This window comes from Egretta garzetta, unplaced genomic scaffold, assembly GCF_000687185.1.
Source record: "Egretta garzetta isolate BGI_Z169 unplaced genomic scaffold, ASM68718v1 scaffold15, whole genome shotgun sequence".
NCBI classification, from domain to species: Eukaryota; Metazoa; Chordata; class Aves; order Pelecaniformes; family Ardeidae; genus Egretta; species Egretta garzetta.
In genome coordinates, this window is record NW_009259798.1 from 4,532,736 (window position 1) to 4,545,164 (window position 12,429).

Here is a 12,429-nt window from a genome sequence, read left to right on the forward strand (position 1 = left end):
CTTCTCACAGAAGCCACCCCTGTAGCCCCCCCCCCACCAAGACCTTGCTACACAAACCCAATACAATCAGAAAAAGAGGCACTGCCAAATACCCATGAAGAAAACAAGGTCATACAAGAAAACCAACTGAACTGGAGCGCAGTGATAATAAGTGATAAAAGGAAGCCAAGTAATTCAAAAGGTAACATTGGAATGCAGTCATGCTATGTAAGAACACTATTAACACATTTCTTGTACATCTTGGGGCAATGTCATGCCTTTTCTCCTTCCTCAGCATTTTATACAGCGTTAAGAAGTCAATCAGCCAGACAAAAGGTACTGAACATTACTTTGAGCTTTTTTTTTTAAACTGAGGTTTTTATCCAATTATTAAAAATGGTATTTAAAGTCATTAAAATTGAAAGAGAAAATGATGAAGGTTAATATCCAGTCCTAACAGGTTCCCATTCCACACTCATTTGGTGTGTGGTTAAAATATGTATATTCTTGCTTAAGCAACAAGAAAATGGTCAAAAAAGCATTTCTGACTCAGAGAAAATAAGATTCAGGCCTTAAATTAAAAACATTAAGTTGCAAGCAAAGTTATTCCTTTGCATCAGAAGTTGAAAAAGAACTTATAAAGGATTGAATAGTAAATAGTAAACACAAAATATCATCAGCCATAGTTTGAATGAATGTGGCTGAACCTATGGAAGGCTGCAAGGAAGAGCCTGTGTAAGGAAATGTTCAACTTCTCTTTCTCTATAGGAGACCTAACTGATGATACCACTCCTTTTGCTGTCTAAAGCTGTAGTCTTTTCTTCCTCATCACGGTATTGTGTCCAGCCCCATTTGTAGTGTATGTTCAATAACGAAAACACAGCGATTAAAAAAGTAATTGTTTTCAGTTATGGTTTTGGTTTTGTTGTGTTGTGCTTTGTTTTCAGAGTATTGTTAATCAACAAATATCAGGGTAATGACCTATGAGCTCTGAAACAGATGGTTCTTTGAAGACATAACCAACTATCTAGCACAATGAACATAGTGCTGGCAACAAAGGAATAAAAAAAAAATTCCCCAAATTACCTAAAATGCTTCACACAGATCACACAAAGGGGAACAAACGGGAAATCAAGATAAAAAAGTTGAAATGATCATTACTATAATTAAGAATCTATGAAGTCAGCGTTATTTAAAAGCAAACAGAGCTGCTGGAAGAAAAGATGACGGACTCAAAATGCATGCAAAAATATAAGCAGTAGTTCCAACTGAACATTTGGAATATCTCCCTTTTAAGGAGAAATCTGTTCCGTACTTACAAATAGCCTACGCTTACCACTGTGGAGGTGGACTGAATTATTATTTAGTCAGAAAAACTTGAATAGTTATTCAGAATTAAAAGCATCTCTGAGTAGAAGTGCCACAAGCAAGAACCCTGCAAGCTGCTGTGGTCAAAGGATCAATACTTCAGTCCTTCAATGGGTGAACTGATGAAGAGTAAAGGACTATTACCACAAATGCAACAGGGATATTTTATCAACCTCTACCTCCTTCAATTGAAGATGGATGCTGATATACTGTATTCAAAGCAGAAAACAAGGGGGACACCACACTCCCAAAAAACTACCACACAAAAAAAATAAAAGAGCTTCCCAAGGTTAGTCTGTTCAGTCCATCAAAGTCAAGTTTAAGTGGCATCTGCTGAATATCTGACTGTGGAAGCAAACTTTGACAACTACCTCTTCAGTAGAGCAGACAAAAAGGTCTATTTTGTCTCAAAACTAGATAAATTCAGTTTAGCAAAGGAAGGCATTTTAAAAAAAATAAACAGTGAATAATTAGCCACTGGAGCAATCACGGATTACTCTGGATTCGCAAGTCACCCTGAACCTCTCAAAAGCTGTAAAACATCTCCTACAGGATATGCTGCAGATCAAAAAATACTAAATTTTGGGAAGCAGTCTGATCAATCTCATACAGAATATCTAGTGTAGTAACCATGTTACTTTAGGTCTGTGATTTATGAAAGGCCCACTAGGATGCATCTCTGCTCATACAGTTCCCGCCCCCCAGTGTCACCACTTCTCTGAACCCTTAAGGTTGGGAAACAGAATCTCATCTTCCAGGTGGTAACTCATTTCTACTAATTGCAGGAAACATGAGAGAAAAGAGTCTCTGAGCTCTTAAAGCTAAGAGCACCTAAAACCTTTTCACACCCTAAACTACATGTCAGCATAACAATGTTAGGTGCTCTTGCACAAGTGCAAACTCCCCATCCCCCATTTCTCCAGTTTAGACGTTCTCTCAACTCCTTCGCCCAGTCAAGCACTACTCATTCATCCACCCTTCCATTCAGTTTCCATTGGCCCAACCCATCAGAAGGTTAATTATCCTTCAATTTTCACCACCTCTTTCATCTCAGATGTCCATTTACTAGTAGCACAGAAGAAGCAACAATGCAATTAGCAGCTACGGCATCCTCACACAATTCAAATACAAACAATTTCTCTATGTGACCAGGAGGAAAATTCTGTAATAAATCAGACCTCCATCTGCTCTCTCTTCTTTACCAACCCATTCTCCATGCTGTAATTATTGTGACACTACATGCAAATGAAGTGTCTCATGCTAAAACACAAGTTTTTTAAAAATAACATGGAAAGAAGAGCTAGTGGAAGGGGACAGGTGAAGAAGAGGGCCCTGTCAATGCCCTTCTCAGTAAGAATGAGAAGTTGCAGAAGTCAGCACTAAATCCCTGTGTTTTCATACCCTTTTGTACAATTATGCAGTCTGCTCCCAGGTTCTCTGTCATATCAAGGGACATGCAAGTAGAAAAGGTTTCCTATTGCTTTGCTGGCCTGTCACCTGCCTCTCCTTACTGCTGTTGATATACTGAAAGAGTGGAGGATATTCTGATATCTGCTTCTTAAGTTTCCATGCGGCAACAGCAGCAACAGTACCCTTGAAGTTCAACTCACGTAGCCTACACTGCTACACAGCCTACCTCCCATTACCCCTCATCACTTGACACTTTTCTTGAAAGTTTCTAAGCAAGAGGAGCTCTCTCTCTCCTTCCCTCCCTCCCCTTTTGAAATTTGGGGGGGGGGGGAGGGCAGCAGTTGCTTTTTCAGGTGGTTTTGGGGTTTTTTTGTAAAGGGGGGAGAAGCCAATTCACCTCTCAGCACTCCTAAAAACCTACTTACACTATCTCACTTCAAGCTTCCTCTCAAGGTCCACTTAAAAGAACTCCACAAATTTACTGTATGTGAGAAAACTCAGCTTTCTCAGTGACAGCAGAGATTATTTCATGATAATGACCATGTTTTTTTGCAGTCCTTTACATATATTAAATATCAGTGCTTCCATGAAATACAGAAACGTGAATCTCTTATGGGAATGGGAAACTGATAGAATAAAGTACTTGGCCATAGAACTGGGCTGGGAAGAAAGTGCTAAATTAGAGATTAAAAGAGTGATCACATGACCAGTGCAGCCTCAAAACAGGATAAAATTTTAAGTAAAAGGCGCAAGCCAAAAGGCAGCATTTATGTACAAAGCATTTTTCAGATCCAAGTTAGAGGAAAGTGATCTCTGAGAAACAAGTTTTCAGGTTCTACAATGACAATTTTTCATTGTACACTTCAACTCTAGAAACTGGATGGGATCCTGAGGCAAAACTAGTTACAAGCTGGTTAAACAGCTGTTTCATTCCCAAACCCAATGCAGGGACACACTAAATCTGCTGATTTGACTGTTTCAAACACTTCTTGAGTATCTTTCATGGCCAAAAAGCTAACAGTTTTCTGCTACAAAGTTCTGCTTGGACACAAACCACAATAATCTTGTCATCAATATTTTCTTCCTGCTACTCCTACTCATCTTAGAGTAGAGAAACTGTATTAGACTCCTGAACAGAAATAAAGAAATGAAAATAAACAATGTGTTTCAAAACAGATACACAGTGGAGGCTATCCATCCCTCCCTGCATCATTCATCTGGAATAAATGAGAAATGATCCTCAAATGCCCAAGATACATCAAGAGGAAGAGTTTCAAGTAGTCACTAGCAGCGACCATATGTGAAGATAGTATTTCCTTCTCATTAGACATCAGTCATCCCTTGGCTACCTCAGCCCAGGGTCAGGTCTGGCAATTGAGATGTCAGGATGAGTGTCAGTCTTTCCTGATAAGCATGAAACACTCAGTATGTTTACATGACAGAAAGAATCAGAACACCTAGTCAAGACAGTGCTTCTGCTGAACAGGCCTAAGAGACAGCTGGTGGGACTAGTGATAAAAAGCATTGGTCTATTAGTAGCATGACAGACAGATCAAAGCATAAATTTTGTGCTGACAAAGCTTTTCATTTTCCCAGAATTTCAATAAATTGCAAAAGTTTTTTTCAACAAATTCAACAGATCCAAGTTAGATGGGCTCTAATAAATTTATACTAGTATCATGGGAACACTAAAACAACATCCAGAGAGGGAACAAATGACACCTCACTGAACATGGTGAATAAAGACCTCTAGAAAATAAGCACAATCCAGAATAGAGAAGATAAAGACACACAAAAACTCACAAAACATCTCTTCTTTATCATCTTTTCATTTCAGATTAAGGTAGTGAAGACATCACAAGATCTTTTAATAAGGAAATATCTAAGAAATCTCATCTCTTGTTTGTCTTGTCAGTAAACGTACATAAGGAAGAATGGGTAAAACTTTATGTTAGAAATATCCTTATAAGTAGGTTCCACTGGACAAAAAGAAATTGGAAATCTGGTAATATTATGTTACGGACATGAAAGCACGTTCTTTCAATAACAGGCTTTCAGCCAGATGGAGATTACAACAGAGTTTATCATTTGTATTATTACAGTGCCTAGAAACCACATGCATTGGCCCAGAACGCTTCTCTGTGGAGCATTCTATTCAGAATGCAAAAGCCTGGTACTAAACACAAGCCTGCGGCACAATGAATTTTAGGATGAGCACAAGTAAAATAAATAAATACACAAGAAGAATATCTTATTCTCTGCTGAACAAGAATACAGGGCCTTTGGGGTTCCATCAAAAACTCTCTTATCCACAGAGCCAACTCCTCTAACTGAATAAAAATCTTTTTTTATACTGGCAGTCATAAAAACAAGAGGTAGGCAGGGGAAGGTAGGTTTATGAATTTATCTTTAAAAAGCTGTGAAATGAAAAATGTAAAAATGTGGTGGGACTTTCTCCCTGATACTATATTCAACTGCGCCTCACTTGAGGCCTGAAATTCTTCAAATATATCTGCTTACCTTTGTGACAGCTTTTGAAGAAAATGTAATTTCATCGATAAAAGTGACAATATCATCTGGATCAAGTCTATCCAAATACTTTGAACACTTATCATATGCATGTAGCCACTCATCCATGGTTTCTGGTATTTTTTTAATGAGATGGTGATCACCGTTCCAAAAAAGTTTTTGTAACCAGACAGCATAAATAGAGCTTGGTGACAGCATACTGCCATCTTTTTTAGGAATTTTGGGAGCCAGTTTGGAAATAGATAAGATATTTTGACTTGTAAGGATGGGCTCCAGTGTTTCCAGAGGGTTTTCATTTTCATCTATTAGCTTTTTGTAATTAAGACCTATTGACAGAAGGAGAAAGAGGCAAACAAAATAAGTTATTTGTAGTTAAATCTACTCAAACTTTACATTCATGTGTAAAACAATCAGTACTAAACCAGTATCTGCAGACCTAGAAAGAGTCTACTCCATCTCCGTTTACAGTCATACATACTGACAAGACTGTGAAGACGACAGGTTTTTATACAGGTAACACCAGGATTTTATGTTGTCCTGATGTGTGTAAAATCCCTCAGTCCCTGGAATACATTTTAACATGACATATCGACACAAACTAAAAAAGCAGAGTCTCAAAGCAACAAGAATATATATATATATATATATATATAGTATCCAGGATCGTGCTACTATTTTTTTAATATAAATCCTAGAAAGCCTCATGTACACACATCTTTAGTTAAGTCTTTCTTAATTACAAAAAAGATGTATTCTGATTGTGTAACAATGGGAACTCACTACCTATCTCGGCAAAAATGCAAGGCACTAACCACAGGTAAGCCAAGTAAGGTCAACCAGAGACAGGACATGTAGATGCAATCACATGAATATCTATACAACAAAAGCATCCCATTACTGCCTTGGTTCCTATAGGAAGAAAATTCTTGCAAATTAGTCTAGCAACAACAAAATATTTTTAGCAACAGTACTACTTTATTCTCTATGCATATAATTCCTAAGACAACTAACTTCTATTGCCATGTGTTTCTTCATATACTCAGGGCCGATAACCTCTACTAACTCTTTGATGTTGTTCCTTGCCTACTACTATCTGTAAATTATGCTGAACACTGAGAATTTTTATCAAGGTTATAATACAATAGGTTTAACTTTTTACTGTACAAAATGACCAATTTATGTCTGACATATGGTCCTAGGATTTTTTTTTTGAGCAACATTTAAAAATAACTTTGAAGGCAAACAGTAACTTCTTGACAGATTTTTCTACAACAAACACCGTAGAACTTTAGTGTTTAAACACATCAATGGGAACTGAAGGTAATCCCCCCTCAAGAAAAAATAATTGCCTTTTTTTCTTCCTGCAATACATGAATGCATGTGCACAATCTCTCCAAATTCTGCAGCAAATTTAGTGTCTGATACACATGAGGTGCCAGTATTAAAAAAATTAATTCATCCCCACAGCAGGTAAGCCCATACAGTGTGTATTTTTCATTCTGAAACTGGATTTGGAGTTATTCAACTGAAATTAAAGGTAGTGCTAATACTTGACTAACCAGCAAATTGAAACTAGTATTCAAAATTTCAGAGTGCTTTCCAGCAGCTCATTTTTATAGGCATTGTCTGATAATGTAGGAGGACAAATAATGTAGTTCTGCAAAAGCAGAAGGTAACATCAAGGATAAAACACAAAATAAAATTATCTCTTTAAAACAAACAGAAAAAAATGCTTAAAGTTCCTGATATATTATTTAATTCTGACATGTGAAAGGTAAACTGTCTTAAGTGCTTTGAGAATATTCATGTTACTATTCATGTTAATATTTATGTTAACATTGCAGTGTTAAAAATGATGCTGTAGGAAGTCTGTATTTTTTCTTTAAAAATTCATTATGAATCACTACCAATAATTCTAACTTGCATGACCAACAGAAACCTAGTTCTAAATATTTTTTGCATGCTGTGATAAACTAAATTTCCATTAATACAAAGAGAAGGAACTTACTCCTGTAAGACTTAACTAATCTACTAAATTACCTGCATTCATCTGATACACTCATTGAAAAAAAATTTACCTGGAGAGTACAAACTAGGTGAGCATAATCATGTCAACAGTCACATAACAGAATAATAAATATAGCTATGAAGAAAAGAAACAGGAACTCTCCTACCTGGTGCAACTGCTTTGAATTTTTTCAGGAGTCGGATGTGAGTTTCAGGTTTAATAGCATGTTTCACCACTTCTGAGCAACCACAATTTTCAAGGAGTGTAAAATAATAAAGTAACCGCTGGTGATCTCTGCCTTCAATACTTGGGTAAACATATTTAAACATGTGTTCATGTAAGGTTTCTGGATTGGTTTTCAAAGTCTCAAAGAGACCAAGAGTTTGTGCTCTTTCTTCTATTTCCAGCGTTGATAACCTGCATTTAGAAAGAATTTTGGCATTAAAGGCCTGGATGTGCCAAGACTCTTCAGCTGCACGCTTGGGAAACAGGACAACTCTTTCCTTTATTTAAGCAGTAAAGTTCAACTTTATAAGACATTTTGAAAGAGTAAACACTCTTTTGTAAATATTTAGATAGCTGTTATTCTCCATAAACATAAGCTATGGAGCTCTTTTATTTCCTGATCTTGTTTTCTATTGATTGGTACACCTTGGACATGCAGATTAAGGGTCATGAATACTGAAGTGGGATTCAAAGCAGCATTTCACGTCTCTAATTATAGCTATATGTAAAAATAGACATATGTCCAGAGCTTTTTGTACAGGAAAATTTATTAAAAAAAAAAAAAAAAAACCAAGCAAAAACACAACCAAAAAACCCCAACCACAACCAAAAAAAACCCCCAACCTTGTGGCTGAGAGATACTAGAAAATCCTATTCCCCAGTTAGAAGCTCTCCCAATCTACTACATTCTATTTTCTATAGTAGATGAGCACCTGTGCATGCTTTGAGATGGTATCACTGAAAATTGGCTCTTGCCCACTACATAATCTAATTGACACTATTACTCATGCTCAGCATATTTCATTTGACAGTTTTATCAAGTTGCCTTTCAAACTGTCATCCATGAAAACTCATGAAAATATCAGCAAGTCTTGGGTTGACCTCAGGCAGTCTCACTGCTTCTGGAAATGTTTTTCTTGACCCTGACGAAAAGAATACATTAGCTCTTTCACAGCATGAATTCATACACCTCCAGCTGACTACACACACGATAGCTGAATGCAATCACTCCTTTTTTCCCTCACCTGGGATAAAAATTGGGTGCATATAAAGGAGGTCTGATCTTAAGTTTATACCTTTTTCAACTGAAAGTTTTACCGGAAATCTGAGGAAAGAAGTCACCTATGGATGACTACCACCTTGACTCTCATCAGAGTTAAATCACATGCCATGTTAGGTAGTACTTGGAAATCTGATGTCTTAAACCTTTAAAGTTGATTAAGTTAGAATTTCAACATGACTTTTCTCCGGCTTATAAATGCCACATATAAGTTAGTGTTTCTCTTTGAAATCCAAGTAAAGTATGTCTCAGTTTCATTCCTAAAGATGATTTTCTTGCAACAAATACCACAAACACAACCTTCTCAGTTTAAAATGAATCTCTGATTTCTGGTGGAGAATAACTTATTTTGAGTTATTTTTACATCTAGAACCTACCCCAGGTAGTTTGTTAACCTTGTAAGCATTATTTTAACAAATAACAAGAATGTAAAGAGTTAAGTGTTCTACTATACTGATGGAAATAAGTATGATATTAATGGAAATAAACCATCATTCACTTTTTATATAAGACAAAACAGACACTTGGGACTGATGGATTTCAAGAGTGTGATTTGGATACATTTTTCTGTCCACACCCAAAGTTCAAACTAAAGGCTAGATGGACATTATATTATATTGACAGGATCTCAGAGGTTTGCCCTGTGGTTTTGGAGTGTGGGGGAAGGGGAGTGGGTGGGTGGAGAAGCTGTTCAGAAGGATTCTGGAATAACAGAATTTTGTCACAGGCAAACATAGTATTTCCTGTCACTGAAATTAAAAAAAAAATTATGCATTTTATAGATTTTTGGTAATCAAATTTAATCATATTCTTCAAAAGAAACCATTAGATTTCCACTGAATTAAAAAATAATTCTAAACCATTTTCATCAGACTCGAAATCACCGAATAACAGAAAAACTTGTGATGTTTATTTGTCATCAAGTAATCAAAGAAATAGTTAATACACACTATGTAAGTGCTTCTTTTGAGCTTCTCCCTACATAAAGTGACTTATAGAAATAGTGCATATTTGGTTAAAGAGATTAAGTCTTAAAATAAACTTCTTTTCAGTTCAGAATGAATGCATAACAAGGCATGCATTATTAATGCCATAATCCCAAGACTAAAATATACTGTAATGGCCATATGCTGTCAATCAACTTTAAAATGAGATTATGATACAACAAAAACATGCTCAGCAGCATATTATGCTATTATACATCAATTTTCAAGACTTTTTTGAATTTCATTAGGGAAAAGGTTGTTACTTTGTACTTCAGTGATTTCAGAATTCTATGAATACTAACTCATAGAAGACAAGAACAAAGAAAATGATAGAAAACTGTTGCAAAATACCTTAGGTAATATTCTAGGCCCAAAGAAGCCAGCTGGCTCTTTCACATTCACCCCAGTGTTGCCATGTTTATACCCTGACTGTCTATTTTGTTTAAAGCACTAAATAATTTAGCAGCATCAAAATTTAGAGGGTACGACTTCTGTTTTCTGGAGGAAACAATGAAAAACCTCAGATCTTGCACCAGCATCTATCAGGCTTGGGTTTTTTATGCCTCATGTTTTATAAAACATTTTAATGCTTTTTAATTAATAGTTAATGTTAAGAGAGGTACAGATACTGCTGCAAGCTAAAGCTGCTTTCACAATTTAAAATTGGAAACAAACTAGACTAATTTGATCATGTCTGTCAGAACAGTAGATAAGAGCTTCTGTATTACACAAGGGGCTCCACATCACTGACATGCAAATGCACTATTCTGGCACGTAGCTTAGTCTTTCATCAAATAGGTTTATTCATCTTTCAGTGGGAAAAAATACTTGTCTGACTGACAAGATGTCAAAGTTTAAAAAAAAAAAAGAAAAAAGAAAAAATAGCCCTGGAACGAACTCTGGAATAGAAAAGCATCCCTCCCCCCATGCCTCCACCAGGTCTGCTATGCCATAATCTTGTAGGCTAGAACAGTGCCAAGGGAATACTGTAAAAAAAGGGCTTCTATAAAAAACAGAAACTGAGATTAATAGATGAATAATGTGAATGGGAAGCTCCAATATATCTATTTCCTTCCCTATTATGTAGAAAAGAGATCAATAAATAGCAAAACTTTTAATAATTATCTAAAAATGATCAAGCTTCAGGACATATTCCAAAGGACTGTAAAAATAACTACAAGACAAGTTGCTGTTAAAAGAAAGCACTAAGCATCCAGAGCTGTAGAAACCTGAACACTGAAACAAAATCCCGGGATACTTGTAAGAACAATGAGACACGTGTGGACTTTTATCCTTGCTTGCAACACCTATTTTTGTGGCTGGTTACAAAAGCATCACACAAAAAAGAGAAAAAAAAATCCCAAACACAAGAAATACGAAAACACAAACCAAAGTCCCCCCAACATACTTTTTTTTTTTTTTCTCACAGGTTAGCACAGTAACAGAATCCTATGTGCACTTGCAGGGGAGACAACTTACCCACTGTCAGTGAATAAAAATTCCAAATGGGTCATATAAACTTCCCAAAGAGGAACACTGTACCGCTGAGCCAAAGAAACAGCAATCTTGTAGACATTTTCTTCAAGTGTTCTTATAGAGGAGAGACATGAAATGAAACAAGGAATAGTTACACTAAGCCCCTAGAGATATGATATGAAAATAAATATTTACATTATAAAAGTAATGATTTCTTTTTAATTTTTTAATAAACCAAGAAACTAGATTTTATTCACTAGTTTGAATCACAGTTAAATAAAAATAGATGGAGTGTATCTTCTTGCATTTGCAAGTGCTGCATTTTGGGGAAAAAAAAAAAAAAAAAAAATCAAACTACAGATACTCCAGAGACAGGCACCTGCTCCACATACACTTTGGTTCCCAATGACAGTTTCTGCTTAACCTTTGTGCTACAGCAAAAACCTCAGCTTTAATTTCATTTCAGTTACAAAGTGATAAAGGATGTAATGTGTCAGAGTTCACATTTATTTGATTTAGTTGCAACACCTACAGTCTTTTAGCACAACTGGTATGTAGGTCCTGGAAATTCACAGACAGAAACACTCTTAGTATTTTCAGACTAAAAGAACGTGTGAAAATGTCCAGCTCTACGGTGTAAATGTCCAAGAAATATTAAAAGCTGGTTTTCTGTTATTGTATAACCCTTTAAGAGAACAATAGATGGAGAATCTGTTAAATGATGAAAGCCTGAAGTTAACTTCATATTAATTCTTACTAATCCACTGAACCTAGTATGGCTCTCATAGACAAGCGTGGGGTTTGTTTTTATGCTGGTATAGGACCAATATAAAACTATTAAGGCTGATGCTGGGGTTTTTTGATTTTGTTTTTGTTTGGGTTTTTTTCCAGGATAATTCCAAGAAAAGTAGCATCTGTTTATAATTACATCCTAATAGACCCATCATAAATGACTTTTTAAAAAAAGTATTCAACGTGAATACTGCTGACCATATTGGTTTAGATTCTTTAATTAAAAAGTCAGTGGGACTAGGCAAAAAAGCCTTTCCCAAGGTGAACTATTACAAAATACAATTGCAACTGTCAGTAAATTAGTTCACAAAATTGTATTAACATCACTTGTCTACAGACTCATGTTAACACCATAAACTTGAGTGACCTTATTGTATGTTTAACAACTTCCTTAGATTCATTACATTGCCCCTACCCCCCAGAAAACAGACTTTGTAGAGCATCAGTAACTTTTAGTACAACATTTTCTATATAATGACAATAAAAAGAAAGCAGAAAAAAAAATGTACATATTAGAGAGCCAGTTCTCTTTTTTGTCATTTGCAAATGTACATGTATACCATATCTCTATCTATGCTAAACAAGGCTTACAGCAG

The 12,429-nt window shown here is 35.8% G+C and overlaps 1 protein-coding gene across 1 annotated transcript in view; it reads right to left on the reverse strand.

The window, feature by feature from the left end:
- The window catches only part of NBAS (NBAS subunit of NRZ tethering complex), a 177,110-nt gene that overhangs the window by 57,567 nt on the left and 107,114 nt on the right, over positions 1–12,429 (reverse strand). Inside the window, exons 42-44 of the mRNA XM_009639823.2 lie at positions 11,045–11,155; positions 7,461–7,711; positions 5,278–5,612 (exon numbers count right to left, since the gene is read on the reverse strand). Of these exons, the coding sequence (XP_009638118.2) occupies positions 5,278–5,612; positions 7,461–7,711; positions 11,045–11,155 (697 nt within the window). The remainder of the gene's footprint in view (positions 1–5,277; positions 5,613–7,460; positions 7,712–11,044; positions 11,156–12,429) is intronic.